The sequence below is a fragment of the Gymnodraco acuticeps genome, unplaced genomic scaffold (assembly GCF_902827175.1).
Source record: "Gymnodraco acuticeps unplaced genomic scaffold, fGymAcu1.1, whole genome shotgun sequence".
Lineage (NCBI taxonomy): Eukaryota > Metazoa > Chordata > Actinopteri > Perciformes > Bathydraconidae > Gymnodraco > Gymnodraco acuticeps.
The window spans coordinates 188,376-214,432 of NW_022991298.1; the positions used below are offsets into that span (position 1 = coordinate 188,376).

Below are 26,057 nucleotides of genomic sequence, written 5' to 3' on the forward strand. Positions count from 1 at the left end.
ATTTTGCTCTCAAAGTGCACCAGATTGATGCTTTCAACTTCCCGGAGCATGCCCCCCCCACCCCCCCCACCCCCACCACTTAAATCATGTCCACATGGATAGGAAACTAAATGCATATGCACACATCTTGTGTCCATATCTTTCTGTTTGGTGGGCATGCCACAACCGTGCATGTGCATGCATACGCGAGTCATGGCAAGATATCTGGATTAAGAGGTTGCTTTTTCTTTGCAAAGCATGAAAGAAAGGCCAAATGAATGGGCTGTGATTTGTAAGCACAGGTCAATAATTTGTACGGCCCTCGGAGGATGTTGAAATGGCCCTTGAGAGGAAAAAGGTTCCCCACCCCTGATATAATATATCAGCGGTGAACACTGTTTGGCTTGTTAAGGGTTAACTTTCAAAGCGTCACATTACGTGACACGTCACGTGACGCGCAGCACCATCGCTCGAGCTCTTCACTTTTCCGCATCTGTCAGTGGTTGTTCCCTTGCTAACTTTAGCCATGTTTCCCTCAGTTTCTCTCGTTTGACATTTCATGTAGCTGCCTGTCGTCGTGTGTGACAGTCGGACGGACTGCTGTGTTGCATGTTTAATATTCCTTCTGCCGAACAGCGTCACTTTTCATTCAGGAACAAGCCGAAGAAGCAAGCTAGCCTCTCGGAGGTAGCTAACAGCTGCTTAGCTTTCAGGTGTCACTGTGAGGCTACCAACCTGACTCAAAGGTGAGGGGGAGGCAGCTTATGTTGCAATATTTATATTGTGTATCGATGTGTTTAAACAGCACGTCACTGATGTGTCGAAAGTTGTAACCGAGGTGTCAAATGAACAAATAAAATTAGCTGTTATTGACAGCAACGGGCTGCCATGTAGCTATTTATTTGTTTTTGTATAACTTACTTTGCATTTTTGAGTGCATTCTCACAGTTATGGTAGTTGAAACGTCACTGTGTGCTTTAAGTGAACTTGCTAGCTGCAAGAAAAGCCCATGGTATTTAATTGTCAAAATAATATTCCATTAAGCTTTCCTTTGAAGCTCTTTCCTATTTTAGTCTGTGATAAAGCGGTAACAATCGATATAAGCGTTACGTGTTTTTCTAAGTACTCCCTTTCCCAAAACCTTACTAAAGATCCTAAAGTTTATGTTAATCGCAATGTTATGTTCAACATTGTGAGCAATATCATCTAAAGAAACAATGGAGAATTTGCTATGCATAACTGAAATAAATCAACGGCAGTATGTATGCATGTGTGTTACATTACAAAAAGCCAAATACACATTCAACAGTCAACCTGAGTGGAAGAAAGTTAAGTTGGTCAATTCAGCTAAGCTATTTCTCTTAGCTAAACAACTCCAATCAAGCAGAAACAATCCTTAACCCTCTGGAATGTTTTAACTATTCATTCAGGTGCACGTTTACATTGTGGCTGCTGAAAATCAACTTGACAATTTAAAAAAGGATTAGCAAACACCACACCATACTGGTCATGAATAAAAAATTAGAAAATATCATTTAAAATATCATCAGGATCATGGATTGATCATAAATGCAGTCATTTGATTTCAGCACAATTATCAAATGTACTTTACTTTCAGATTTTAATATGTTTTTGACTTGTCTGCATGCAGCTTCTATGAGCTACGTCTGTCTGCCACGACCAGAGGATGTATCCGCCTTCCAGAAAGGACTTCATCTCTCTGACCCTCAGTGATGCTCACAGTCACTCGTACAACAATGGAAAACACCGGAGACAGTCCTGCTGGAGGGTGAGTGGGCCTGAAGTGACGTGTGCAAATCAGGGCTCCAGACGGAGTTTAACATCAGTATGGAACATAATGATCTGATGCGTAACTTATGTTAAACTACATCTAAACGTGGCTTCTGTCACAAGGTGTTTTAATTTGAACAAGGCTGTAATCTGCTTCTGTTGGTCTTAGTATTGGCAATCATATTTTAATAGGATGCATATAACTATAAAGAGATACATTAGAATCAGAGCACTTTGTTATCCCGAGGGAAATAAGGTATTCTGACGATTGCTCCATTTTAGAATATAATAATGGATTAATAACAAATTACAAATATGTATATAAACTAGGGCCGGGACTCGATTAAAAAAATTAATCTAATTAATTAGATGCTTTGTAATTAATTAATCGAAATTAATCGCATTTTTAATCACATATAAATATTTGACCTAAGAACAGTGAGAAGCAATTTTTTACATGGATTTTAGTATACCATTAGGCGCATTCACACCGCAGTACTTTTCCCACAAAGGTTCATGAGAACTTAGTTCATGAGAACTCTTTGAACCTGGGGGTGGATTAGGCAAATGAAGCCGCTGACGTCACTTCTTCTTCTTCTGCTTTGGGTTTACTGGCAGGCCGCAAACCACTTCACGGCGTATACTGCCGGCCCAAAGTCCCCGGCCGGAAGTCCCCGGAGTTGGGGGACTGGCTTCAGTAGAAGCTGCTGGGAGTCCCAGCAGCCTTCCGAGTAAATCGCCAGAACGCCGACACCTCCTCATCTCCACCGCTCCCATGTTTTATTTTGTGTTGCCATAAGTTAGTCTCTCTGCGTTTCTGCGCTGGGCTAATGCTAATAATGCTAATGCGAGGATAATAAAATGGCGGCTTCACCAAACTTTTTGGGAGTTTTACGGGGCGTGGTTTGCAATCCACCCAGCCAATCAGAAATATAGCTCTTTTCTCACAAGAGAGCCGTACGAAAGTCCCTGCTCTCTAGCAGCTCTCTGCTCTCTAGCAGGGACTTTCGTGGGGGTAAAAAGGTTCTCATGAACTAATTTGAGTACCGGCTCTTTTTGGTGTGAACGCGATAAAAGAGGCTAACGTCCACGCTAGCTGCTATATGTTTTTGCATTGAGGTGATACTTGAGGCTTGATGTGCTGCGGTGGTATGCGAATTCCTTTTTGCATAATTTGCACACAACCGTGCTCTTATCGACGCTTCCATCCGTCCGTTTTTTAAAACAACATTTCCCACTGTTGTTCACTGTGGTTTGTTGTTGTCTGAAGTCATGAACGTTAGTTGGTGCTCCAGTATAATCGGTACGCCTGAAACTCATCCAGTGAGAAACGTTCCGCGGTGCAAAAATAAGTGCGATTAAAATGCGTTAATTTTTTTAACGCGTTAATTTTCGTGTAATTAATTAATCTTAATTAACGCGTTAAAGTCCCGGCCCTAGTATAAACATAAGAAGTTAAGTAAGAATGTGCAAAACAAGGGTATGGTCATTGCATCATCATAATCAGGGCTGCACATAACTGGTGCGCAGGTGCGCATGCGCACCTCCGCCAAAAAAAGAGCACCGGCTCATTTGAAAAAATGCGCATTTGCGTACCAACATTGAGAGAGGGAGAGAGGAGAGAGAGAAAGACATTTGCGAGTTGCATATGAACTCAGGGTCGGCCCGTAGCACTGGCGTTATAGATGTTCGCCTAGGGCGCCAGATCTGTGGAGGCGCTGCGCTGGCAGTTCTGGGAGGGAAAAAACATTTTGGACCGTTGGGGCTCATCCTAATTTTCGGCCTTGATGTAACAATATTCATAATTAAGTAAATGTAACACCCTTTTCACCCCGGTTACACGTTTCATTTGCCCTGTACGATGGGCGCTGTAAGTGATGAAAATGGGGGATGTTGGCTTATCTGGCGCCCGCAGCTCACAGCCAAAGTGCGAGGGAGAGAGGGAGGGTGCACCGGTACCAGCGCTGTTGTTATTAGAATCTGGTGCTAGCTGCTCTAACGGATATAAGAAGAAGATGTTTCTACAATAATGTGGAGGGAGAGTCCTCTCCAGTCAGACTGAGAGGCTGATAACTGCAGCTCAGTGAGGTAAAGGAGTCTGAGTGTTTAGATAGTTCACTTTAGTCTAAGTTATCTCAGTGGGTCTCAAACGTTTTGATCACAATTTATGTAAACACATATTTCCAAGGCACTCCTTTATAATTATTGAGATAAACAGGTTTGAAATCATTCCAATGTATACTATAGGACAGTAAACCAAAAATATCCTTTAAAACTGGAGAGATCAAAATAATGCATAAATAAATGTTAAGGTAAAATAAGATATGAACAACACAAATAAAATAAGTTACATTAATTTGTTATTGGCTATGGTAGGTTATTGGTTATGTTCACATACTTATTTGATTACATCCACTTGTCTAAGATGACAACAGAGACTTTCGACCCAAAACCAGCTGTTGACTTGTGGATGCAAGCAGCTAATAGCAGACTCAACCAGAGAGAAAGTAGTAGGCCTACATCATCAGCTACCATGTCTGACAGAGAGGAGGACAGTCAGGAGGGTAGTGTCGACAGCTTGTAGGATTACTGGTCGTGCTAATGTTGTCTTGTGTTCACCTCTGCATGTGTGTTCTGTGTTCACCTCTGCATGTGTGTTCAGTGCCGTGTGTCTGGCAAATAAAGTCAAGACTCCTCAAAAGTTACAGTTTATTTCATTTTAAGGATGAGCACCAAGCAACATCTCCAGGTGCTCCTTTGAGAACCAGGGCAAAAAAGTTATGTGCACCCCTGATTATAATCATAATGTGAGCTGTCATAGTATAAGAACATGCCACCATATGCATTCAAATACTTGAGTGGGCTCATCAAATAAAGTCTTTGCATGTTAGCTGTTTTTTAAACATCATTAGTGTGTTCAATCAATCAATACAATACACCCCTTTTTAGCTCCATACACATCCCTGCCATACAACATAATGATGGTTTGTTGGCAGTCGTAGAAAATATGAATAACATCTTCATTCACAGTGAATTTGGTGATACATGAGAGTACATACATGAGAGTACATACATGAGAGTACATGTGTGGAAAAACATAACAAAAGCATATGCTTCCAATCCATAGAGATTCTCTGAATGGTTTGATGTGTCTGGAAAGGGTGTGAGTCATGTGCTCTACACAGATCTCAACTAAACGCCCACAGGAGTGTTAGATAACGTTCTCCACCGACATCAGCTAATAAGTGAACCCCTTTTTAAATGAAAGGTGATCCTCCCTGCATTAGAATTTAGAGATTTGCAGAATGAATCCACCAGTTATGAATAGAAAAAAGCTCAAGAGTTGTTAATAACTATTTGCAATTACTTTGAATGATTTGGATATTGCACTGGTCCATATTTATTGTTATAAAAGAACCAGATGGGATTATGTGTTTTTACAATTCTAGAGAATGAAATACCTGAGAAGGCTCTCCATATTAATGTAGCACGTAATGCCATGTTAAAGTAGTCCTGCTCGATGCCCAGGTCGATGAAGGAGGGGTAACACGGTTCTTACGGTCATTAAAAACCTGGAAAAGTCATGGAAAACAATATTTTTCCCAAAGTTTTGGAAAAGTCATGGAAATGTAACTAAAGTTGCATCAAATATATATATAAATATTTAGCGTGTAGAAGCTAGTAAGCCTATTTCATTTGTTTTAGATAGGCACAACATGTTTCATATGCAGACCTTATTTTCCTGTTCCATGTTAAAATAAACCATTTTCAGTGGTTCCGCTGAGAAAGAGTCATTTCTTTGGTCATGGAAAATGAGGTAAAGGTCATGGAGAAGTCATTGAAAATCATTGGTGAGAAAGTGTTTGAGCCCTGGGGTAAATGTTGTTGGAATTTGAATAAAATTCACCAGGAGACTTTTCTTGACTAATAGAATGAATTCTGGGGGTTGGAGCTTAGACTTTCCGACTTTCAATTTGAAGGACCACCCTACGTGAGGCTAACCTTCAAGGTTGAGGAGGGAGGGGTAAATGTTGTTGGAATTTGAATACAATTCACCAGGAGAGTTTTCTTCACTATCATAACAAATTCCGGCGGTTGGAGCTTAAAATAAATGAATTTGAAAATGTACATAGCACTAAGGACCACCCTAATCTCTGTCTTTGTGAAACGTCATCAATCAATTCCTATCTTTTAGTCTTTTCTTTTGCATGCTTCCTTTGTTGTGGAGCAGCCTGAATGTATCTTTCTCTTCAGATCAAATCCCTCCTTAGCACAAGTCTCTGATCTCTACAGTGAGATAATAAAAACCCTGCTAATCCCACCTTCTCTCTGCCGTCTCCCGCACATTTCCATTTATCTTGTTTTTGTATTACTTCCAAATGTCTTACACGTCTCACTTCTCTTAATGCCCTCTCTCTATAAGCCTCCCTCCTTTCTTTTGTTGGTTTGAACCCTCAGGTTTGACAGGTCTATTGTGTTGCACATATTATTCCTCTCTTGTACTTTTGTTGCATTCTCGAGGGGTTTCTGCTTTTGTTCTTTTACAAACTGGTCTTACAACCTTACTGGTAATGAGAAGACGTGAGAAGTTTACTGATTGCTTACTTGCTGATTATGTCTGTTGCACAGTTTAGTCACTTCAATGGACTTAGATGAAAAGGCTTTAACTGCAATGATTAGAAGTGTTTATTCACTGTCATTGCTTGTTATTTGCAAAGCTATAACTGTTAAGGGAGACGTACACCAGACATGTGACGTACTGTCCTTTACGTCACCCGACACCTGCATCACACACACCTAACGCACCACACACACTAATGGTATCAGAGGACAGTAGCCTGGAGGGGCCATTCTGGGGAGCAAATGCAATGAAATGTAGGAATCGATCCATTACATTCTTTCATATCCTATACAGCAATCTTGAATATCCGCCTTTATCGTCTTTTCTACTTTCTCAAACAACTAGGCTCTTAATAATATATTTGACTGGATGCAGTCAGTCATGCGTTAACTGTGAATTCATTCCATTGAACTCCTTTGTTTGCTTCAGTACCACAGTGACTTCCCCATGTAACACTTGCACTCTTATGGCCAGCACTCCAACACATTGTTTGTGATGGGCTAAGGGGCGGGGCATCTCTAAGAGGTTGACCAATCACAAAAGAGCTGGCCAGCTAACAAATCAGAGCAGACTGGGCTCTGGTTTTAGACAGAGGGTGAAAAGAGGTGCTGCAGCACAGGCAGTATGAGAACAATAAAGAGCTTTCTGAACATTAAAGCATGGAGACATGTCCCAGTAGAGGCGCTAAATACAAATATGAACCCGAAAATAAGCATTTGAGTTCCCCTTGAAGAGATAAGTAAAGGTGGGGTAGGTACGTTTGAGAAACCGGCTGGAGATACACTTGTTGTCATATTCCATGGAATGCTCTTCTTAACATCCCGATAGCAATGAATATCTTAAGTGCTTTGACAAAAAATCCATTAAAAAAAATATCATCTGTGGAAGCCGTAATACTGTAAAAAGCACGACCAATCATCTGAGCCGGCCCGGCTAAAGAAACTGGATGGCCGACCTGCCTGTCATCCTTCCATCCATCACACATCACTAACAAAACGACTGCATTTGTGGGAAGTTATAATGTGTTTATGCCGATACAAAGGACATTGGTGTAACCTGAAGCCCAGCAAAACAGGTTTTCAGGCTTCCACAGAATAAATGAAAGAGGATTATAATATATATGTAAATATATAACTGGTATTAAAAAAATATTATTTCCATTTGGCAGATATCCAGATCATAGGCAGTGTTACAGCCGCTGCTACCTTGTGCCTTTAACTGTGTGTGTGTGTGTGTATGCAAATGAGCTGTGCCTTCCTATGCTGTCAGTGGCCGTCTCGACCTCGCAACATTCGCGGGGATTGGACAGACGTCACTCAAGCCCTGCCCGCGGCTGGCACGTCATCCGGGGGAGGAGGATAAATGCTGGGCACGAACATCAGTCTGGAGCAGGAGTAGCCAACACGGTGCCCGCGGGCACTCAGTCGCCCGCAGGGGCAACGTGAGGCGCCCGCCGGGCACGTTCTAAAAATAGCTCGCCAAGAAAATCCAAAATGTATAAAATACACAAAACAAAAAAGGAAATGTAATTAAAAGAATCTACCACATGCATAAACGAAACCTAAATCATAGCAAACTCTATCTACTTACTACAACTCTATATCTAACACCCCTCCTCCCCCCACCCCCACAATGAATATCGACCAATCACGTTCTTGCTTGATTTGCGGGACCAGCGCGTTCTTATTATACATCCATGGACCAGCGTTGCAGTCGGGAAGAAAAGCAATGTGGCACCTCCCCGCTGATTTTCCTTCTGGCAGAATCTACACAACACATCAGCCCCATTGAACAGCCCATCATGCCAGCCTATACAGCAATGAGGGGCAGAGTTTTACTGTGTGTGTTGCAACTTGCATATTTATTTATTGCACTTGACGCACACACGCATGGCGTAATCTCCAGGGGGGACATGTCCCCAGCAATTTTCGAAATCCCGTTTGTGTCCCCCCACTTTACAAATATGTTTATTATTATTTGTTAACGCAAGCCGTCATCGCCACGGAGGAGCACACACACTGTGTGTGTGTGTGTGTGTGTGTGTGTGTGTGTGTGTGTGTGTGTGTGTGTGTGTGTGTGTGTGTGTGTGTGTGTGTGTGTGTGTGTGTGTGCCCCTTTATCTATTTAATATAGATAAAGTAAGAAATAATTCCAATGTGTACAATAGGACAGTACAAAAACAGTTTAAAAGGGGAGTGATTAGTGAAATATGCATAAATAAAAAGAAATAATGTGGTAACACAAGATAAGAATAAACAAGTTTAAATGATTTATTATTGGTTGTGATCATATTCTAAAGATGTTTGGATTCTTGAAAGTACAGCTCCCTTTCGTCTGAGTGTTGAGAGCTGTATCCATAAATTCATGTTGTGCTCAAAGTGCACCAGATTGATGCATTTCACTTAGAGGAGGTGAGGTCCCCCCTGGAGGATGTGAGGCCCCCCCTGGAGGATGTGAGGCCCCCCCTAGAGGATCTGAGGCCCCCCCTAGAGGAGGTGAGGCCCCCCCTAGAGGATGTGAGGCCCCCCCTAGAGGATGTGAGGCCGCCCCTAGAGGAGGTGAGGCCCGTCCACCCCCAAATAAAGCAGGTTAAAATAATTAAATTGCATGTTATTTTAGTAAACACTGAAAACGGGTCCCAAAGACCCAAACAGCACACAAAGGTTAAAGATAAGCATATAATAATGTTAAAATGTGCTAAATATATACACTGCAAAAAACAAACAAAAGAGGAGTAAAAGTAGCCCCCGACTTGTTTTATTTTTTGAAAGTAGCCCTCATCCTAAAAAAGGTTGGTGACCCCTCTGGAGGCTCTGTATTGTGTGACAGATGCCTCAACCTTCTCATTGTGACAAAGCCTTCGTTCTGTGCTTCTGTAGACTGACTAGCAGTGTGTATTCTGTGCTTCTGTAGACTGACTAGCAGTGTGTATTCTGTAGGGTTCTGTGCGAGCACACTGGTTAGCAGTGTGTCGTGGTATTCTGTGTTTAGTGTAGGGTTTGTGTGTTGCATAGATCCAGGTTGCTTAGCTCCTGTAGAACCGCATTTAGGATAGTTACATTGTGAAACAGCTTAGACCCAGGTGATTAGCGCCTGTAGATCAGCATTGGTGTGTATATCGCTTAGACCCCGGTGATTAGCGCCTGTAGATCAGCATTGGTGTGTATATTGCTTAGACCCAGGTGATTAGCGCCTGTAGATCAGCATTGGTGTGTATATCGCTTAGACCCCGGTGATTAGCGCCTGTAGATCAGCATTGGTGTGTATATCGCTTAGACCCAGGTGATTAGCACCTGTAGATCAGCATTGGTGTGTATATCGCTTAGACCCAGGTGATTAGCGCCTGTAGATCAGCATTGGTGTGTATATTGCTTAGACCCAGGTGATTAGCGCCTGTAGATCAGCATTGGTGTGTATATTGCTTAGACCCCGGTGATTAGCGCCTGTAGATCAGCATTGGTGTGTATATCGCTTAGACCCAGGTGATTAGCGCCTGTAGATCAGCATTGGTGTGTATATCGCTTAGACCCCGGTGATTAGCACCTGTTGATCAGCATTGGTGTGTATATCACTTAGACCCAGGTGATTAGCGCCTGTAGATCAGCATTGGTGTGTATATTGCTTAGACCCCGGTGATTAGCGCCTGTAGATCAGCATTGGTGTGTATATTGCTTAGACCCAGGGCCCAAGAGTTCAAAGCTTTTAATCTCAATCAGATCCGATCAGATTTTGAAATCCCATTTTTTGTGATCCAGGATCAGACAAGTCGGCCAGATTTTGTCCCTGGAGTTCAAAACAATTCAGGATAGGATCAGCCTGATCCAGATTACGATTTTTCAAGATGACTAGATCCTGAATATCAGTGCTTTAATCCTACCGAGCGCCATCTAGTGGACATGAAAAATAATACAAGGAAGACAAGAGACCACATTGCAGAGACATCTATTGTCCGCAATTACTTTTGAAAGGTGATGACAGATGATGGACTTTTTTTGTTGTTGAAAATATTTTTTCTTTAATCTAAATTACATTTGTGATTGACAATCTTTGTTGTGATACTTTCATGAGCATAAACATTTATGTCAACATTTGGTTGAAAACAAAATAGGCCACCACAAACGTGACCAAAAAATGAAAAATAAAATGTATTTCCCATGAAGGCTAAAAATGGTGTATTATTTCAGTTAACAAACTTTGCCATCTTATTTATATTGAAACATATTTTTAAATAAATGGTACAGTACATTTTGCTCTGGTAATCCACTGGAAATCCACCCTTCTGGTCGGATCAGGATAATCCAGTTTTTTGGGATCAAACTGATCCCAATCCTGTGTTGTCGGTTTGAACTACCCGTTTTGAAGATTTGATCCAGATTAAAGCTTGGATTGGATTTCCTGATCTGATCGGATATCAAAGTGATCCTAATCCTGTTTTTTGGTTTTGAACTCCCCAAAATCCAAATCTGATTTGATCAGATAGGGATTAAAAGTGTTGAACTCCTGGGCCCAGGTGATTAGCGCCTGTAGATCAGCATTGGTGTGTATATCGCTTAGACCCCAGTGATTAGCGCCTGTAGATCAGCATTGGTGTGTATATTGCTTAGACCCAGGTGATTAGCGCCTGTAGATCAGCATTGGTGTGTATATTGCTTAGACCCCGGTGATTAGCGCCTGTAGATCAGCATTGGTGTGTATATTGCTTAGACCCAGGTGATTAGCACCTGTTGATCAGCATTGGTGTGTATATTGCTTAGACCCCGGTGATTAGCGCCTGTAGATCAGCATTGGTGTGTATATCGCTTAGACCCAGGTGATTAGCGCCTGTAGATCAGCATTGGTGTGTATATCGCTTAGACCCCGGTGATTAGCACCTGTTGATCAGCATTGGTGTGTATATCACTTAGACCCAGGTGATTAGCGCCTGTAGATCAGCATTGGTGTGTATATCGCTTAGACCCAGGGTGATTAGCGCCTGTAGATCAGCATTGGTGTGTATATCGCTTAGACCCCGGTGATTAGCACCTGTAGATCAGCATTGGTGTGTATATCGCTTAGACCCCGGTGATTAGCGCCTGTAGATCAGCATTGGTGTGTATATTGCTTAGACCCAGGTGATTAGCGCCTGTAGATCAGCATTGGTGTGTATATCGCTTAGACCCCGGTGATTAGCGCCTGTAGATCAGCATTGGTGTGTATATCGCTTAGACCCAGGTGATTAGCACCTGTTGATCAGCATTGGTGTGTATATTGCTTAGACCCCGGTGATTAGCGCCTGTAGATCAGCATTGGTGTGTATATCGCTTAGACCCAGGTGATTAGCACCTGTTGATCAGCATTGGTGTGTATATTGCTTAGACCCCGGTGATTAGCGCCTGTAGATCAGCATTGGTGTGTATATCGCTTAGACCCCGGTGATTAGCACCTGTTGATCAGCATTGGTGTGTATATCACTTAGACCCAGGTGATTAGCGCCTGTAGATCAGCATTGGTGTGTATATTGCTTAGACCCCGGTGATTAGCGCCTGTAGATCAGCATTGGTGTGTATATTGCTTAGACCCAGGTGATTAGCGCCTGTAGATCAGCATTGGTGTGTATATCGCTTAGACCCCAGTGATTAGCGCCTGTAGATCAGCATTGGTGTGTATATTGCTTAGACCCAGGTGATTAGCGCCTGTAGATCAGCATTGGTGTGTATATTGCTTAGACCCCGGTGATTAGCGCCTGTAGATCAGCATTGGTGTGTATATTGCTTAGACCCAGGTGATTAGCACCTGTTGATCAGCATTGGTGTGTATATTGCTTAGACCCCGGTGATTAGCGCCTGTAGATCAGCATTGGTGTGTATATCGCTTAGACCCAGGTGATTAGCGCCTGTAGATCAGCATTGGTGTGTATATCGCTTAGACCCCGGTGATTAGCACCTGTTGATCAGCATTGGTGTGTATATCACTTAGACCCAGGTGATTAGCGCCTGTAGATCAGCATTGGTGTGTATATCGCTTAGACCCAGGTGATTAGCGCCTGTAGATCAGCATTGGTGTGTATATCGCTTAGACCCCGGTGATTAGCACCTGTAGATCAGCATTGGTGTGTATATCGCTTAGACCCAGGTGATTACCCCCTGTAGATCAGCATTGGTGTGTATATCGCTTAGACCCAGGTGATTAGCGCCTGTAGATCAGCATTGGTGTGTATATTGCTTAGACCCAGGTGATTAGCGCCTGTAGATCAGCATTGGTGCGTATATTGCTTAGACCCAGGTGATTAGCGCCTGTAGATCAGCATTGGTGCGTATATTGCTTAGACCCAGGTGATTAGCGCCTGTAGATCAGCATTGGTGCGTATATTGCTTAGACCCAGGTGATTAGCGCCTGTTGATCAGCATTGGTGTGTATATCGCTTAGACCCAGGTGATTAGCACCTGTAGATCAGCATTGGTGTGTATATCGCTTAGACCCCGGTGATTAGCGCCTGTAGATCAGCATTGGTGTGTATATCGCTTAGACCCCGGTGATTAGCGCCTGTAGATCAGCATTGGTGTGTATATCGCTTAGACCCAGGTGATTAGCGCCTGTAGATCAGCATTGGTGTGTATATCGCTTAGACCCCGGTGATTAGCGCCTGTAGATCAGCATTGGTGTGTATATCGCTTAGGACCCCGGTGATTAGCGCCTGTAGATCAGCATTGGTGTGTATATCGCTTAGACCCCGGCGATTAGCGCCTGTAGATCAGCATTGGTGTGTATATTGCTTAGACCCAGGTGATTAGCGCCTGTAGATCAGCATTGGTGTGTATATCGCTTAGACCCCAGTGATTAGCGCCTGTAGATCAGCATTGGTGTGTATATCGCTTAGACCCAGGTGATTAGCGCCTGTAGATCAGCATTGGTGTGTATATCGCTTAGACCCCGGTGATTAGCGCCTGTAGATCAGCATTGGTGTGTATATTGCTTAGACCCCGGTGATTAGCGCCTGTAGATCAGCATTGGTGTGTATATCGCTTAGACCCAGGTGATTAGCGCCTGTAGATCAGCATTGGTGTGTATATCGCTTAGACCCCGGTGATTAGCGCCTGTTGATCAGCATTGTTGTGTATATCGCTTAGACCCAGGTGATTAGCGCCTGTAGATCAGCATTGGTGTGTATATCGCTTAGACCCAGGTGATTAGCGCCTGTAGATCAGCATTGGTGTGTATATCGCTTAGACCCCGGTGATTAGCGCCTGTAGATCAGCATTGGTGTGTATATCGCTTAGACCCCGGTGATTAGCGCCTGTAGATCAGCATTGGTGTGTATATCGCTTAGACCCAGGTGATTAGCGCCTGTAGATCAGCATTGGTGTGTATATCGCTTAGACCCAGGTGATTAGCACCTGTTGATCAGCAACAGCTGTGTTTCCACCCAGCCTCGTGTTGTTTATTGTTTGTTTCCACTTTAGAAGTGAGGTATTTCCTTTCCTTTGTATGGTACTGGGCTACTCTCTTTTGGAGACCCTTTTTTTTGACATAGTGACAGCTTGACCCGTTGTTGGGCCAAGCTGTTTGTGTACAACGTTTTGCTCAGTTGCCTTTACGAATAAAGCCACCGGTAACAAATACCCAAATCTGGTCGTGTCGTTTCCCGTTTGTACCCCTAGCCAAGAGGGAACGTAACAGCAGACATACTTTTGTAATCAGCTAAACTGCACGGTCAGCTCCGGTCAGCTCTCATAAAGGGAATTCATGTAGTCCTCTGAAATGAAAAGGGAGAGCTTTACTCATCAACTCATGTGTAACGTTTTTATCTCAGCAGTATATCAACAGACAGATCCTCTATAAAAGCAGCTTTATAGTAGAGACGTGGAGTTGAGCGGCTCAGCAGTACCTTGCACCTGCGGAGCGTCACATTTGATCACGGTTTATGGTTCCTCAGAAAACCATTCTCTGCAAATCATGTTCCGTAGAGTGGCTCGTTGGCTCTGTGTCCTCGGCAGAAAAAACGCTCTTCTCCACCTGCTTTAACACTATTCACATCTTCAACATTTTCAGAGATAAGCAAGTGAGGAGGAAGCTGTCATTGATTGTATTCTACAGACCAAATAAAAAGTCCTAGTTCGGGTTCCAAATATCATCATTACGTCTAATTTAAATGGAATCATATCACGTTTTGTCAGTTTGATTTTTCGTTTAAAACCAAAAAACGAAAATACCAGCCTTTTTTCGTTTTTGATTGAAAACGAAAAAAAGCTGGTATTTTTGTTTTTTTGGTTCAAACGAAAAATCAAACTGATAAAACGTACTAGGACCCTATTCCCATAAGCAGTTGGCATTTAGGGGAAAAGACGGATGAAGAGTTGTGTTGATGCAGAATACCAATCATGTTTCCCACATATGATTTTTTTTAAATGCACCATCGGTCTTCACTGACTGCGTTGATGCTGTTGTGATGAATGAGCTGTAGCGAAGTTAGAGTGAACGTCCCCTGAGATGAAGTCTGTTGTGTGTTCAGCTCACAGACGCTGGCTCAATAGTTTCATGGTGTTGCACAGGTGTTAATTAGGCGCAGGTAACCCAGCGTACCTGCCTGTTAGCTTCCCCCCCGAGAGACTCTGTCCCTCCCTCCACTCTGCTGGGTTGAGCTCGATACCTACATTTTATTTGCGATCCGTCACTTGGCTTCATGCATCACAGGAAGGAGAGATGTTGAGTTGTTACAGGGTAAACCTGACCAGAAGAGGCCATCATGCTTTTCTTTTCCAGGAATTAGATACAGACTTTGAAGCTATTGAAGAGGGGGAGGATGCTATAATCTTCTGACAGATGCTTGCAGTTTGAATTCAGAGCTGTTTGACACGTTTTTGTTCTGCCTACAGAAATGGAAGCAGCTGTCTCGGCTGCAGCGGAGCCTCATCCTGTTGCTGCTGGCTCTGATACTCATATTTGGACTGCTCTCCTATCCAAGCATCCCACCGGAGTGGAAAGGTAAACTATGCCTGCCTGCACAACACTAAACTCACACACCCTTCTGTTGGGAATCTTTTATAGCATGTAAAGAAGAAGGTAGACATGCTTTGAAGAGAACCAGAGACATTGAACATAAGTGAAGAACATACTGTAAGCCTTTTGTTTTGTCTTCAAACCACCTTCAGGGGAAGTAATTAAAGTAATGAAATCATCATGACATTTAAACATCAAGACTCTGGTAGCATCCTCTTTAGTTGTCCATTCACTTGTGATCTGCCTCCCTTCACATTACCACATTGATCCATATCTAAAAATTGCTCCACTGTGTTTGTGATTATTGAATCTGACGTGGAATCACATTTAGCTGAGCTGCTGCGGATGGACAGATGACACAGATCCAGGCAAAACAGGCAGAAACACACACACACACACACACACACACACACACACACACACAGGAGGACAATGTAACGGTAGTGCTGCATGACTTGTTGCAGCTCATGAGTTGGATTGTCTGTGTACTGTGATTAGTGCCGATAACAACTAAACCAAAATCTCTTTATTCTCTTTTTATTTTTTGCAATCTTTTAAATGCAGTCAACATGAACATGACAAGGCTTGGTAGAAAGAAACAAGATCATATTTGAGATCGACTCAAATGGATCAACAAAATAACAAACGGGATGAGTTTGACCGTATTCTTTCCCTTGTTCATTTCGTGCCTTCAGCTTTTTCTGACAGGGACGAGTGGCTGGAGCTAAACGACAGAGAGGTGAAGGATGATCTTCCAGATGTGCTGTCTGTATTGGATCTACCTGCAGCTAAAGTCCCGCCTCCTGCAGCAGGGCCACATGTGGGGCCAGCTGTGGGTCCAGATCCTGCTGTGGTGGAGCCCAAAGGACCAAACATACCTATTTTTCCTAAACCTCCCATTAAGGTAAGAGTTTATTTTTGTATTTGTGTTTTTCTTTTACATCAATAAGGAACATCAGTGAACATGCTAATGTCTAAAACATGCTTACAAAACGAATTGAAACAGCTGTACTTCATACTTGATATATTTTCTTTAATTTAGTTCTGACTTGTACAATTACCAATAATACCTTGCTTTATGTTGACCATATACTTGCTTATTTGTCCTCAAAATAAGTCCTTCCCAAACAAAAGAGGTCCACCAGGCATGCGTAAAGATGGAAACATTTCAGACACAGTCGTTGAGAAAAAGCAAGTGCAGGAGGTGGTTAAAGAAGAAGAAGGAGGAGAGGAGGACAAAGAGAAGAAGATTGTCAGGTTTGTTGTTCGTCCCCAACTGTACAGAAGGTTTGCAACTGTTCAGATATGATGTTGCTCCTCATATTTCCTGATTGCAGTACATGAGAGAAGCAGTTAAAGGAGACCGGCTTAGTTAAAGGTGGGGTAGGTAAGTTTGAGAAACCGGCTCGAGATACAGTTTTTGTTATATTCCATGGAATGCTCTTAACATCCCGATAGCAATGAATATCTAAAGTGCTTTGACAAAAAATCCATTAAAAAAGTTCATCTGTGGAAGCTGTGCCGCTGTAAAAAGCACGACCAATCATTTTAGCCGCCCCGGCTAAAGTAACTGGATGGCCTACCTGCCTGTCAGCCTTCCATCTGTGCACAAACTTATCTCGTGCCCTCATTGGTCATGTGCACGTTCGTGTGTGTTGGAGGAGGGGCTCTGTAAGGAAGTGGCAGATTTTTTCCGGTTGTGTATTTTAAAATTCTAGCGCACTTGAGCTGGTTTCTCCAAAATGACCTACCCCACCTTTAAGTGTTTTTTCTTTGGTCTTACAGCTGGAGAGGAGCAGTGATTCAAGCAGACCAGGCCACAGAGCCCCCGCCCTCGGCAAATGGGAAAGAAGCTGCAGCACCCCCAGCCCCAGCCGACTCTGCAGACCCTCTCCCATTGGATGGTCAGTGCACATTTTGGAAATTCTAACTAACTAACTAAGCTCTTTATCTAACTAAGTCTGTCAGTGCAGCCTTTAGTTGTTTGGGTGCCAGACAGCTAATCATCAGTCTGCTCAAACACTACAAATAGAGTCTACTATTATATGCTGTCTAAAGCCCAGCACCTTTTAAAAGTGTAATGATTTCTATCATGTTGCTTTGCTCAGCATCAATGCACACAATATTCCTTCCAGTGAAAATAATCAGATAATGAGAATGGCTCTGTTGAGAGAGATAACACATACTTTAAAAAAGACACTTTAATTTCTTATTCATTCTTATTTGGACCTTTTGTTTGTAGTTTCAGGCAGAACTGAGGCCAGACTGGAGGCAGTACGTGATGCCTTCAGGCACGCTTGGAAAGGCTACAAGGACTACGCCTGGGGTCACGATGAGCTCAAGCCCATCTCCAGGACTTTTGGGGAGTGGTTTGGACTGGGTTTGACAATCATCGATTCTTTGGACACCATGTGGATTCTGGGCCTCAGAGAAGGTACTGTATGTCAGTTCTTCCCTCTGCCTCAGGGCTGGCTGTCATTCCAAATGTTTCAATACAATTCAAAGTAGGATGCTGATCTGGAGATATGATATAGATCAGTGCTTCTCCAACTTTTTTCAGTAATGTACCCCCTTTGAAACATTTTCTCAGCCAAGTACCCCCTGACCGACCCCTAACATTTTTGATCGAAAAAGCCTATATAAATAATTACAATATAGTGATGTTCCCTCAGTGCGTGATTTATTAACTCTTTCGTGCATGCATTACAACAAACTAAGGATATTTTCATCTTCATGCATGAAAAAAATAGCATAACATAACATTTTTATAAAACAGATTTTCCAAGGAGTTTTTCAATTGAAGTAATATGTTTAACAAACCAATGAACAAAATGATATATTGTGAAAAACTATCAAATACAATACACACATTTGACGTTTATATGAGGACCCCCTTGGTGGTTCTAGGAATATTTTATATAAAATTGTGTTTTCTATTTAACTTATTGTACTAAGATTATTTTTTTAATCATGCATGGTATTTTTTTAATTAACCTTTTTTTTTTTTTAAATCTCACGTACCCCCTGCAGTACCCCAACGTACCCCCAGGGGTCCGCGTACCCCCATTTGAGAATCACTGATATAGAGCATTCTCATTTTTTTGTAGCTTTGCATTTGGTCCTGTAAAAAGGACTTAACACATCAAAGAATTTCTTTTAGATATTAGCGAGTACTACTTAAATTAAACGTTAAAGTGTTGACTCTTCACAGGGAGATGAGTGAACTCTTTTGAAGTGATGCTGAAGACAAGTTTTAAAGTAAAAAAATATGGGGGTGTGTTGTTGAAAAGGAACTGATCTTACCAGATCTCAAAAGCCTGCTCATAATGTCTGCTTGAGGCTAGCTGCTCAAAGTCACATTAGCAGACACGTTGCATTGTGGGTAAAGTAGGCACCATCGTTTTTAATCTTCTTTTTTCGTTGCTATCCCAAATGAGTCTGGCAATGTTAAAGGATTCAAACGTTGATGTTTCCTTTTAAGTATCTGACAAATCCTAGCTTGGAGGCTTTTGCTGGTGTTAGAAAACCTCACTTTTGGCACACCTTTTAGTAGAACATCTTTGATCCACCGTGTTAACTTTATGACCAATGTAATAGTTGTTTTCCTCTCTCTGTGATTCCCTCTCTGACTCACTCCACATAGAGTTTGCAGAAGCGAGGGACTGGGTAGAGAAAGAGCTCTCCTTCGACAAGAACGTGGACGTGAATCTTTTTGAGACGACCATCCGGGTCCTCGGGGGCCTGCTGAGCACCTACAATCTGACAGGAGACCAGCTCTTCCTCGACAAAGCTGTGAGTCCATCCACAGTCATCTTCTGTTGTCTAGTGCTTTTTGAACAGTAGTCTGGGGCTGTTTTATAAGACATTTGTTTCAAACTGATGAACATGCTGCCCACGTAGCATCGTTGAAACTGCTTTGTAGGTTCACTACGCCACCTCCCGCTCAATTCAGTTGCAATTTAAGAAGACGTCAGATTTACTGATGTGTGAATGTTGTGTAAAGCTGTAGCATTTTCAAAATAAAGGTGGTTAACTCATACAACACAGAAAATGTAATTTCTAATCTATTTCTGTTTCTTCTCTCCATTTTAAAGAAAGACATCGGGGCGAGATTGATGCCTGCCTTCAAAACTCCTTCAAAGATCCCGTTCTCAGACGTGAACATCGGGAAGGGGACAGCCCCACCCCCCCCGATGGACGTCAGACAGCACGCTGGCCGAGGTCACCAGCATTCAGCTGGAGTTCAGAGAGCTGAGCCGCCTCACACAGGACCCCCAGTACCAGGTCAGAATAATTGAGTGAAACAAAGATTGGGGCAGTTTATAAAGATATTTGACAGAGGGTTTCAGTTCAGATATTAAGTATAGCTTGCAAACATTTGAGTTCATGAGTTATTTCAGAAACCAGAGCTAACCCCCGAAGATTTTAGTCTCAATCTGATATTCATTTGTGTATTTTCTGGCATTACCATAGCCAGCCATCACTTCTGATGAGCCTCATCAAATTCAGCTCTATCGAATTGGGAAATTGCTTAAAATGTCCCAATGAAAAATGGCTTAAAACTGTCATTGTAGATGCATTGGCTCACACTCCAGCAGTTAGTTAAATGAGGACTGTTTCCTCATTATGTCTTTCACCCCTTGCAGGAGGTTGTGAATGAGGTGATGAAGCTGGTCCACAAGCTGCCAGGCAAACACGACGGCCTGGTTCCCATGTTCATCAACACCAACAGCGGCCAGTTCACCCACAAAGGGGTCTTCACTCTGGGGGCCAGGGCAGACAGCTACTATGAATACCTGCTCAAACAGTGGATCCAGGGAGGCAAGACGGAAGACGAGTAAATGCATCTTTTTCACATTTCTGAGAACATGTGTGATTGTGAGAAAACACTGCATTTTATGACGGAATAACAGAGGTCAACATAACCTGACATTTCAGAGGACTGTAAATAGTTAGAATGTACTGTATGTTGCAGGGTTTCCCACACATAGACTTTACTTGGGCGGGCCGGCCAGGTATATTAACGGCCGCCAAAGTATATTTCGCGACCCATTTTAGTTGTTTTTTTTGTATCCGTCCGCGAGCACGACGCCATCTGCGATCGTTTAACTAGTGGACAATGATCCCTCGCTCTACGCCTCCTGTACCTATCGCGTGAATGGTCTGCAAACAAGCGACCAACAGAAAGGTTCATGTTAATGTTCAAGGTTATGTCGATGAAAATCTTAGGTCACAGGCTTCTCCAACAATGCAACACAATAATACAGATAAGCAGACAATATTAAAATAATATTAAAATATACTATATTAAAAGTAATACAAAAAGAAAACTAATACTTTTGCACGTCACAAAGCCACGCCCCCCCCCCCCCCCCCCCCCCCCCCCCCCCCCCCCCCCCCCCCCCCCCCCCGCCACAAGTATATTTCAGATCTGTGGGAAACACTGATGTTGTGCATACTGATGGGATTTGCTGTAGCCTTTTTTATGTAGTTTTTTTCTCTCTCCTGCATTGTTATATATGTTAAAAATATATTCTTCTTTTTAAGATACTAACTTAAGTATATTTTGAAAACTCCCAAATTAAATGACTACTGACCATGTCTCATATAATACTGACTAAAATGAACATCTCTCACATTCCCTGTTGTCTTTCCCAGCCTGCTGGAGGACTACCTTCAGGCCGTGGAGGGAGTGAAGAAACACCTGGTGAGACAGACGGGGTCCGGCAGACTGACTTTTGTTGGAGAGTTGTCCCATACCCGCTTCAACCCTAAAATGGTAAAGATACTCTCAGTCAGTTTGCGACACATACAAGCCCTTAAAGGTACAGTTAGGACTTTTAAGACACTTTTCCACAAACCTACAGTTTGGACCAGCAGGAGTACAAGCAAGGAAGCTAAGCAATGTACTGCTGTAAAACATGGGAGAAGCTGGTCTTCCAATGCCTTCATCGCGAAGTTAGTTGGTGTTTCTGGGGTGTTTTTTTTGGCTTTTCTTTTATTAGATAGACGGGTTTTATTCAGGTTTGTTGGAAACGGTATTTTGATCTCTCTGTACACACAAACTGAAAGATTGACAATACAGTTGACTTTGAGGTTAATAGACATGAAAATGAGAGAGAGAAAATTACCAGGTGAGCTACTGTGGCAAAAAAATCAACTTACAGTAACCCTAACCCTTCTGGATGTACCACGAGCAGCTCAAGGATTGTCATAGGGTAATTTTCATACTGTCGAAAGTCAATGAACTCGCATCAGACATTCACCGCCTTGTTCAATCAGCCTTTGTGCTGTAGTCGAATCTTTATCTGTACAAACTCATGTGCAGTCAGTCTTTCTCTCCACATAAATCAATTCTATCCCTCAATATCCTGTACCTTCCTGATGGACCCCTTTATCTTGTCACTGCAGGACCACCTCGTGTGCTTCCTGCCAGGCACCTTAGCACTGGGGGCCCACAACGGGCTCCCGGGGGACCACATGGACCTGGCTGTGCAGCTGATGGAGACGTGTCATCAGATGTACAAACAGATGGAGACGGGGCTGAGTCCAGAGATCGCTCACTTCAACCTGCAGGCCTCCGATGGCCAGGATATCTTCGTCAAGGTGAAGCACAGGGACATAAAAACAGAGGACCATTAATGGGGAAACTCATTTTACATTCAAATGAACATGCTTTTAGAGCAATGCCTTTTTGTAAGTGTCTCTACATTGATGCTCTGCTTAAACTACAGTAGCTAAAAGGAGTCAGAGGGAATATGAATGTGTCCTGGGAGCTGTGATTATAACCTTTCAAAATGTCGTCCGTGCTCATTTTCTTGTTCATTACTGCTCCAGTTTTATCAAAGCATTTATTATTATTGTACTTTTCTCCTCTGCTGCCTTCATTAACCTCACATATAAGTAGGACGCATTTTTAGAAACTCTCGGATTCAAAACTTAGTAAATGAATATCATATTATGTAGATTTTATTACTATTCCGTCATTTTAAACACCAAACACATTCTTCTGCCCCATGAAAGCATATCTTTGAGTGTTTGGTTTTCAGTGCACAGATGATTTACATTTAGAGTTGATTATAGACTTTTTTATTCACGTCACGGTAAGGTAACACAAAATAAGAGAAAAATAAGAATACTCAATCCTCAGTAAAAGCACAGTAAGGACAGGTCATCCATTAAAACGAAGATAGATGTCTCTCCAGAGACTCCGGGCCGGTCTGATTGGCTGCTCATTCATTATTTATTGTTTTTCTATGTGTTCAGTTTTATTTACTTGAAACATCAGTTGACAAATCTGCAGTGTTTCTACTCAAATCTAGGATAAGGAATCTCTTTCTAGTGTCTGTTTTGGAGTTGGTAAAATCACATCTAGCCCCCGGATGTTTTATTTAATAGTTCTATTTTTTTATTCTTTGTGCTGGCTAATCTAATGTCTTCTATGTTTACCCTCAAGAAAGCATAGCAATATGTGTTACTGTAACAAAGATATATCCACTCCTTGTTCATTCCTAACCCTTCTATAAAGATTTGAAATGAGAGTAAAAATCTGCACATTGTACTACAATATATAACAATGTATATGACATATTACAATAGAAACAGTGGTGTGTTTTACCAACACATTGTCCTCGTCCTCCAGCCTGCAGACAGACACAACCTGCTGAGACCAGAAACAGTGGAGAGTCTGTTCTACATGTACAGGTTCACCAAGGACACCAAGTACAGAGACTGGGGATGGGACATACTGGAAAGCTTCAACAACCACACTAAGGTACAAACCATCTGACCACAGACCAGTTATTGAATATCTGAGCCAGCTACAGCTCTGTGATGTGTAGAACTCTTGTTTACTTTGTTTGCAGTGCAACAAATTGAAGGAAGTTCATGTTTTGTAATGTTTTTTTAACTGTATTTACACAATTGAATTCACAACAGGGGGTAAAAATGGCACACTTAAAAAAGCATTTGGTTATTGCTGTTTTTAATTACATCACAACTCTGGTGATCATCTCTTTTGATACAGCCTTTTACTGCGATATAATAGTTTGTATGCATTATCTCCCTAAACCATCACTTCCTGGTCTCCAGGTCCCCGGTGGTGGCTACACGTCCATCAACAACGTACGTGACATCGAGAACCCCGCGCCCCGAGACAAGATGGAGAGCTTCTTCCTGGGAGAGACCCTGAAGTACTTCTATCTACTCTTCTCTGACGACATGGAGCTGCTCAATCTGGACAAGTATGTCTTTAACACGGAGGCCCACGCTTTCCCCATCTGGCCCTCCCCCCCCAAGTGATGTCATCGTACAGGAGGAGTCTGTAGACATCAGGTAAAAAGAGTCCTGTAGGAGTCACTGCTGATTGGTCAGGGCTGGACTGCAGTGCTGAGCAGACCTGCGTCCACCTGCACTAAAACATGTGTCCATGTGGAGGAGATACTGAGTTGTATTTTCCTTATTTCTTAACTTTTCCTAAGGAGCATTTCTGTGAGAGCTGGTCTCTAATGTAACGCGTTTTGTTTTTGTATCTGCTCCGACCTACTGGCTCCAACAGGTCACATGGGCAAGAAGATAATGGGGAGCTTTCCTACTGGGGTGACTGGGACAGTTATGTATGTGTATACACTGTATATGTGGGTTGTAAAACCACCGCCTCATCCCTGTCTTTTTGTTAGTCCTACCGTCAGACATGGTGGCTGTGAAGGAATTCACAAATTACTGAAGGTGCAGTAACCAATAATGGAAATCTATGGAGTATGTTCGCTAACACTATGTTTAAATGGATTCCTCTCGGAAAGGAGTAGCAGATCATTTCTGAAGGTCTTTACTTTGGCAACACCGAGTGCACTTGCTTATTGCAAAAATTACATAAAATAAGTTTTACATTGTAATACTTTGTGAGACGTATGTCCCCTTTGTCGTGCCGTCCTGAGTGTCTATGAGCAGCTACAGCGCAGTGTCCGGGGGCCAACATAAGTTCTGAGGCCTGCAGGAGAGCAAAGGCAGCACTGTGTTCCTAATGCCCGACATGCACACTTTCATTCATTAAAGACGTTATGAAGCATTGCTAACTTGCTATAAATCAGTCCATCCAATTATTGTAAAACAACACTTTTGTTGTGTGAGTATGAATGTTACTCACACCTGACTTTTTTTTGATGGTTTTCTGATTATTTTAGCTTTCAGTTGTTTCGGTTTTTCAGGCTTTCTATGTAATGCATTGCACTCATTAATTAGTTAAAGGCACACTTAGGTCTTTTTCCACCTGTTCCCTATTTTCATACGTTTTAGGGTCCAAGTGACTGATGCGGAAAAAAACCTTTCTGAAATTGGTCTAGTATTGAGAGAGAGAGAGCGCTACCTTACACAAACAAGTGCTTTCAGTGGACCAATAGGATCACAGTGCAGCATCTCTCTTAATACTGGACCAATTTAAAACATCCTACTGCACAGTCACACTTCCTTGTGTTTATTTAAATGCAAAGTTGGTTCATTACTGATGTTTTATTTTGTGTGTCAGTGACAGAGAAGTCAATGTGTTTAAGGACCTAAAGGTGTGGTGCTGAAAGTATCCTGAACAGAGGTCCATTGAAATAATGATTCTGAATTGGAATTCTACACATAATGACATGTTTTATTAATGAATGTATGCATTGTTATTTAAGTGTTACATTTGTTCATAGGTAAATGCACTCTAGCTCTACAGATATGGGCTGCGTCCTGGTTTTGAATACATTATTATTCACACTTACTGTATATGAAGGGGGTACATGAAAGCTTCCATACACTCTTACATTTGTGGTGTTTTATGAAGTTACAGTATATGGGAGAAACCGACTTACATAAACATTTCCTGTGTCAGGGACATTATGCCCACAGCCCTTCATGTTTCATCTTCACACAAATGACTTGTTTAAGAAATGAAGTGTTTCGGATTGTTTTCTTCATACTTCAAGGAGTTTGATTCACGCTGTGTAGCAACCCCTGACTTCCCGTCAAATGTGATGTAAGAGCAGCGCTTGTTTTCTATACTGTGACGTTGAAAATCAATTTGAAGGACATATCCGGTGAACTGTAGGAGCTGCTTTGAAGATGGCTCAACCCACACCGTTGAAAGGTTCTTTGTCTCTGAATCTTTTTCTGTGGTTTCAAATGGTGAAGAAGACGTCCATGGAGCTCCTTCTGTCCGACAGACAGCCATACCCACAACATTGAATGTGCACTACATTTGCCAACGCTCTACTGTGCCTATTTCAATGTGTATTGTGCTACAGTGGTGTGTCTTTTTCTTGCTGCTGTATCATTGGAGTGAATTTGTGAAGTGCCATGGGTGCTCCTGGTTTGTGTTTTTAATTTGGATGGGTGGTCGACTAAACATTATGGCTGTAAATACTTTCTGTTGTTTCTAACGTGTGAACTGAATCCAACCTTGTCATTTTATGTCATGTCAAAACAATCTGTAAGTTGTTTTTTCTTTCTGCACTTTTTGTTTAATGAGGGTTAGTTATATGTGTCAAAGCCATTTTAACATTTATGATCTTTGAAGTATTTGTTTTTCTTCTTTGTTGCTCGCCAGGGAAAAGGGTAAATACTATTTTGGAAATGTGTATACTTTTAAAAATCTTACTTGATGTGAGAAGAACTGTCATGATGAGGCCCTGTAACTGTCATGAGGCCCTGTAACGGT

General features: G+C 42.3%; 1 protein-coding gene across 1 annotated transcript; it reads left to right on the forward strand.

Moving 5' to 3' along the window:
• Positions 1 to 419: 419 nt before the first annotated feature.
• LOC117562350 (endoplasmic reticulum mannosyl-oligosaccharide 1,2-alpha-mannosidase-like) lies at positions 420 to 25,077 on the forward strand. Its single transcript, XM_034240161.1, is given in 15 exon segments — positions 420 to 725; positions 1,631 to 1,768; positions 15,244 to 15,352; positions 16,063 to 16,271; positions 16,485 to 16,624; positions 17,153 to 17,271; positions 17,610 to 17,801; positions 19,011 to 19,159; positions 19,462 to 19,548; positions 19,550 to 19,651; positions 20,014 to 20,204; positions 21,026 to 21,146; positions 21,779 to 21,973; positions 23,010 to 23,141; positions 23,459 to 25,077. Coding segments are annotated over 14 exon segments (2,058 nt in total). The 5' UTR covers positions 420 to 725; positions 1,631 to 1,666; the 3' UTR covers positions 23,669 to 25,077.
• Positions 25,078 to 26,057: the final 980 nt, after the last annotated feature.